Source organism: Peromyscus leucopus, unplaced genomic scaffold (genome assembly GCF_004664715.2).
Source record: "Peromyscus leucopus breed LL Stock unplaced genomic scaffold, UCI_PerLeu_2.1 scaffold_1433, whole genome shotgun sequence".
Lineage (NCBI taxonomy): Eukaryota > Metazoa > Chordata > Mammalia > Rodentia > Cricetidae > Peromyscus > Peromyscus leucopus.
Genome location: NW_023504593.1, coordinates 3,020 through 9,751, shown reverse-complemented (window position 1 = coordinate 9,751; position 6,732 = coordinate 3,020). Strand labels below are relative to the sequence as shown.

General features: G+C 37.7%; 1 protein-coding gene across 1 annotated transcript; it reads right to left on the bottom strand.

Moving 5' to 3' along the window:
• Positions 1 to 4,826: 4,826 nt before the first annotated feature.
• LOC114688797 (EKC/KEOPS complex subunit LAGE3-like) lies at positions 4,827 to 6,192 on the bottom strand. The gene is made up of 3 exons (XM_028863308.2): positions 5,767 to 6,192; positions 5,293 to 5,421; positions 4,827 to 5,117 (listed from the first exon to the last, which is right to left on the bottom strand). The coding sequence occupies exons 1-3, from the start codon at positions 6,084 to 6,086 to the stop codon at positions 4,973 to 4,975; spliced, it is 594 nt and encodes a 197-aa protein (XP_028719141.1). The 5' UTR covers positions 6,087 to 6,192; the 3' UTR covers positions 4,827 to 4,972.
• Between the last annotated feature and the right edge of the window lie 540 nt (positions 6,193 to 6,732).

Below are 6,732 nucleotides of genomic sequence, written 5' to 3'. Positions count from 1 at the left end.
CAGATTCTTTATTACTAATTTGCAATTATGGTAGAAAAATAAATTGATGTCTCAATTTTTGGAGAATTTTGTTCTAATGAGGGATTAAAGAAACTAATATAAAAGCATTTTCTGTGGAAAATCCAGATATGGCTTCAAAAGAAATATAAATGTAAGTCTTCCAGTGGAAGAGGAGAAAAAGAGAGAGTTGGGGAAAGAAACAGTGGCCTGAAGGCCTGATGTTGAATGTTTATGAGTTTGGAACAGAGTTAATAGTTCAGCCATCATGTCTTCTAGCTGTTGTCATAAACCTGAGATGACACTTCTTTCCTGCAAAATACCTCCAATAGAAAATCTTTTTAAATTGGTTTTATAGAGGTCAAACTAGAAGACTAGACAAAATTAAATTAGGCAGGAGTTTAAGGGTTGAGACTATGGTTACTAATGAAGATTGAGGTTTAGAATTAGATCATGTCCTATGGGTGTATTTAAGGAACAGGCCAGATTCCCTAATTGAAACTACTATGTATAGAGGCAGATAGGCAGCAGACCAGATGCTACAATCAAGATGTTCAAACAGTTTTTATTATACTAGGCAGTGATTGGCTGAAATCATCTGAGGATGTGGTTTAGAGTTAGTGGTATTCTTATAAAGAAGTCTGAATTGTCTCATACAAGCCTTAGACCAGCCATTTAAAAACTAAGTTTGCTTCAAGATAAATATTCCATAGCATCTATTCTTCTGATAAATGATGTTATGTTATAATTTGACATTCTGTGCAGACTGGAATTACAGATCAGCTATGATCTCTGAAGGTCACCAAAATACAGGTTGCATATATACAATCTGAAGTTAAATAGTTGGGCCTGGCTGAGCTGCAAGTCAGCTGAGACAGAGAAGCATACTGAGACATTCAATACAGTCTGCTGAAAGCTGTTTATGTTTGGAAACATTTGCCGAAAAGGAAGATTTGATCATTTAATGCTGTGAAAATGAACAAAATCTTACAACTATTAAGTCACAAAATCTTACAACTATGTTTCAAGTGTAGCATTCACCAGGCCATTGCACTGAAATTAGATGGTGACACCTTTCAATTATTATATGATTAAGGACACTGTTACCACACTCAGTATCAAATAATGAAAATTACTTCTAAACCATATGGAGAGTAGTCACAATAATTCATTTTGAGATGCAACTGCAATAAATTTTTATTCTTTATTGATTCTCTTAAATGAACTTCCTAAAGATTTGTATGTCTAGAAGTCAGCCATAGTGAACAAAATTAGTGAAATGGAGAACCACATTTCCTTCAGATGCAGCTACCTGTTCTCGTCTCCTAATAGCTAGGAATTCCACTTAGATTTCCAAATCCATTATGTTGCGGAATTATCATAAAAATCATGGAAAAAGCACTTATCCATCCCATTTTATCAATAATGAATGTGGTTGTTAAAGAATAAAATCATTTTTCATGCTCATGTGGTGGTTAAAATAAGCATAAACCCTGATTTTTTTATATAAATACTATGCTTACTTAAATTTTTCAAAATTGTTTTGTTTTTTAGATACTATTAATGCCAATAGAGGAAGGGTATAATATAAAATTATGACATATTGCCTTATCATAAAAATGAAAAATATTTATTGGAATTAAAGTGGAAAGGAGAGAAGGAAAAAAAACACTTCTAATACTTCTCTTTAGACTGTGTTGATTGAGGTGTTTATTATTACTAAAGCACCACATACAAATCTAAATGTAGATATGAAAACAGGTGCTCAAATGCCTACCTGTGTCTGTCACAGAGTTTGACATTTCAGTTCTGTTTCATATGTTATATTACTAAAATCTTAAGGCAGGAAAATATCATGTACTATATGAAGTAAAAATGTTTTTCATTAGCAAATTAGTTCTAATAATTTGAAAATCTGACTAATATGCCTTCAAATTATTTTTCTGCAAAATAATAATAATATATATAAATTATACTCAATTTAAATGAAAATAAATACTGAAGCCAAAGTGTAATGAAATTAAATATTATATTACTTCTCTACTACCATTGTATTTTTGGAAAACATGGATTAAATATTGTGAGTCCTATATATCTATAAAAACACAAGACATTTAAGAAATTATCTTTTCATCATATGTAATAGAGATTATCAATCATTTTATCTTTTGCTTTTGAAATTTAAAACTAGCTTTAACTGGTTTCTTGATGAAAAAACAAAGACTCATACAATCTTGCATACCCTCCCTCGTAACTCACTAAGATGCATGAATTCTCACTGCATTTCTCTTTTATACCCCCAATAAATACTATTATTCTTTATATAATTTCTGAGAGCTCATAGGATAGGTACCAGGAATATATGTTGGAGATGCTGAGGCTTTTGGGAATAAAATAGCCTATATATGAGGCAAAGACTTTGCAAGGAAGGAATAAGGTCTTAGGATATCCCTGCAGTCTCCCTCTTCTCATAAATCCTCTTGTCAGAAGCTCAAACTGTTCCACAATCTGGTGCATATCATCAGCCGGGGCTCCAGCAGAAAGCCAAGGCAGAATTCATAAGATAGAGGTTCTTCAATTCTGAGCCATCATCCCAGGAAGGTGAACAGCTTGTTCCACTTTGAATCCTTTGGGCTTAAACCCAAATCAGGTATGTTGTAGCGATCAATAACATAAGATGTTCCCTGCACAACTTTACCCCCTTAATTAGAGCCTTGCTTTTGGTGGTTCAGGGAGAGGCGGCCATAAAAGAAACCTCCACCTGCAGCATCAATACCTTCTGCTCTGTGGTTTTTTTTTGTTGGTAGAATATGCACTCCCGGCTATGTATTCTTAACCACATCTTTAATAATTTCAACTCATTCATTGTCTATAGAATGTTGTAAATCTTACCCCCTACCTCCCTGGTCTACTTCAGCTTGTCAGCCAGAGTAGCAGTAAGCAACTGCTGAGTAGTAGGGCAGTTTATTTGTCTGCTCTGCTAAAATCTCCAGTGCCTTAATTCTCCCCCCTAAAGAGGGAATTAAAATCTGTAGCTACTGATTTCCCATGTTACAGCCCCTTTGCCAGTCCTCTTCCCAATATTAAATGAAAATTGTAGTCTGTGAGTTGGAGAGGGCAGAGATAAAAAGGGATGGAATGCTGGCTCTCATGGAAGGACCTGCTTGAGGCTCCAGCAGAACACTGCTGAGGCTCGTATGTAAGGAAATTATTTGAACCCAGAAATGAACCATTTCACCCATGATCCCCACAGAATCACAGGCAAATGTCTAGTCCCTGAGCAGGATGGAAGCTTGTGTTTGTGTCTCCACTCATGCACAAAGTGTCATTATTGAGGAGGCAGCAGTCAAGGCACATAGAAAAGCATTAACTCCCACCCCCAAAGTATTAGGAGTAGATAAAAGGACTAACAAAATAAAAGTGAGAATGAAGGAAAAAAATAAGGAAAGATACTGAGATTAGAATAGAACGGAAGAAATAAAAATAACTGTACTGGAAGAATTCACCTAGATGAGAAATTTGGCTGAATCAAAAAAACAGTTCAAACCCAGTTAATGGTGGCACACATCTTTATTCCCAGCACTTGGGAGGCAGAGGCAAGTGGATCTCTGAGTTCAAGGTCAGTCTGGTCTACATAGTGAGTTCTAGGACAGCCGGGTCTACACAGAGAAGCTCTATCTTGAAAAACAATACAAAACAAAAAAAGAAAAAGTTTGAAGAACTGAGTGGATTTAGCAAGACTCCTGTGCAAATCTATTTTGATACAGCTAATCACCATGTCCTAAATACAGCAAAATATTCTACCATTCTTACAGAGTAATCTGTAAGTGAGGCCAGGGAGTTAACAAAATCCCTCAAAATGGTGTTTCTGTGTTGTTGAGTTCTCATACAAAGGTTTTAATTTTGTCAGGAAGACAATCCAGTGGTGACAAGGATGTGGTAGAACCAAAATTTGAATGGAAGAGCATATGTTAGAGTGCTTTTATAATATATATGAAGAAGTTTACAAAAACAAGCCAAGTGTATACAACTCAGTAATTCTATCTTTGAGAACCAAGCTTAAGGAAATAAGTGTTCACATGCATTACTTACAATAGTATAAAAACTGGAACACCTTCCATATTTCATGATTACATTGTGACACTTTTTATATTGTTTTCTCAAAGAATTTCTTCAAAAATAGAAAGATAGTATGTTAAAAGGAAAATATTTCAAGAACAAAAATAGCACTAATCCTAAAAACCTGTATGTTTCCACTATGCAATTACTGCATAAATACAACTGTAGAACCAAAAAATCCCTTTACTGTAACTACAGAATTAAATTTCAGTAATAAAATTTTCTTTTTCATTTACATTGCTCTGAACTAAACCAAGAACCTCTTCCATGCTAGTTAAGTGCTCTAGCATATATTGCTTTGTACATTAAAATTGACTTCAGAAATGTAGAAATGGCTCATCTAATGAAAGCACAGGATGCCCAAGTCTGAATAGTTGAATTTGCTAGGAAGAACCCACATGGTAGAAGGAAAGGACTCCCAAAAGTTATCCTCTGAACTCCGGTTGGGTGACATTCCACATGCACATACACACACACACACACACACACACACACACACACACACACTCATACACACATGCACATGTGCGCATGTGTGTGAACACACACACAATAATAGTAAAAAATAAAATTTTCATTTCTTCCATTTTCCTAAATTGTCAATCACCTTGGAGTATTAGAACATTAGAATCCAAGAAGCTTCCCTTCCAACCAAAGGGCACAATAGAAAAACCTGGATTTCTGCCATAACTCAAAATAAAAACAGCAACTCAATGTTATTTTCTTCATTTTCCATTATTTCAATATTCACTCCTTCAGTAACAGTGTGATAGGACCAAAACAGTGAATATGAAGGCAAAGGGACAATTGCCCAAATCATGAAATGCCCTTCCCTTGTCTTGTTGGTGGTATTACATTAAAGTTCATTATTTCTTCCTCTTCCTTGCTTGAAAACAGCCATAAACACTGGGCGTGGGACGCTCCTCATCACCAAGGAGAGCTGGTCAAGGAAGGCATTGATGGATGTTCGGAAGAGAACAGGATCTTCAGTGGTCCACCTACTAAAAGTAAAGGGGGAAACACCATCATGGGAAAGAATGAGGAATCTGTGCAGTGTCACCATACTATGTCTTCTGCTTACTTCTAATCTACCAGTGTCTCCATTATAGAATACCTAGAATACACATTGCCTCCCAATCTAAAGCCACCCCCACTCCAAACTCTTGGAGAACTGACACAGTCAGAGTAGTGTCATTCACGGTGAACTCCTGCTGAACCATCACTTGCTGGTGCTGGACATTTGAGGCGAGGGATCTGCATGCTATGTTTGCCTCCACAGCAGTCCTGAATGGCACTGTTACAGAACTAGAAGGAGATATGGTCAAGGTATTATCCATTATTGAATTTCTTTGTGCATTGGGCACACTTCTGAGGTTTACTTTAGCATGCCCCCAAATGACACCCAATCCATAGCCTTATCTTCAGTGGTTCTGGTCTTCCACAACCTACAGCCTTCTTAGACATACATGATTCCCTGTTCTGCTTCAATATTGACTCTACTCAGGACTGACTGCCCACAGTACATCATTCTATCCCCTTCCTAGTTAGTCATAAACCTCCCCACATTAACTTTCCTCACAAATCACTTTTGGAATTCTGCCCTCCCTATGTTGCTACAGTCCCTGCCAATGTGCTCCCCCAAAAGGATACAACTCCAGGAGTCGACTTCCAGCTGTTGTTGCAGCATCTCCACTGGGTCCTGGTATAATTGGTGCCTGCTCGCCCTGAGGAGCTATGGCTGCTTCTTCTGCCACTACTCTTGCCTCTACAGGGCTCCTTGAGTCAAGGCTGCCTTGCGCAGCCTGGCTACCAGAATCCTGTGGCTGACTTTCATGAGGGGAGTTACCATGGTCATTCTCGGCTTCAGAAATCTGTGAGCTAGCTTGGGCATGGGGGGTTCTGGCTGTATGTTGGCCGTCCTCTTCTTCACCATCTGTTCTGCAACCATTGTTCCCGCTGGGATCCTGCATGCTTAAATGGGCTATTCCCTCAGATTACCCCTGTAATACCACCACCTGTTCACCCGTTGTTAAGGGAATGAGACACTAGTACTAGCCCTGCCCTTTAGACTAAGGGTGCCTCTGTGACGCTTACAGTGACCATGCAAACAAGATCTCATGAGAGAAAGGAGGATATCGCGAGAATAGGAGAATCTCGTGGGAGTTAGAAAATCTCCAGACTGTATCCAGGAAACTGAAGCTCCTTCACTTACCTTTGGTGCAAATAAAGTAATCGTAGAACACTGTGAGTTTCCTAGTTTGTAAAATGTTAGATATGGGAATCATGGTATTATAAAATAGAAAGCACCATAGACGGAGATTCTGGCTTTGTCTGTTTGAACAGAGTAAAGAAAGTCTGTCAGTATCTTGCTTGGTACCATGCAGCAACAGCACATCAATTGACCTTGTTTTCCTGGATTTCTACACACTGATATTAGATTATATACTGTTTTGTTTGTTTGTTTGTTTTTGAGACAGGGTTTCTCTGTATAACCCTGAATGTCCTGGAACTCACTCTGTAGACCAGGCTGGAATTGAACACACAGAGATTCACCTGCCTCTGTGTCCTGAGTACTGGAAGTAAAGGCATGTACAATCATACCCAGCTGTAGATCAT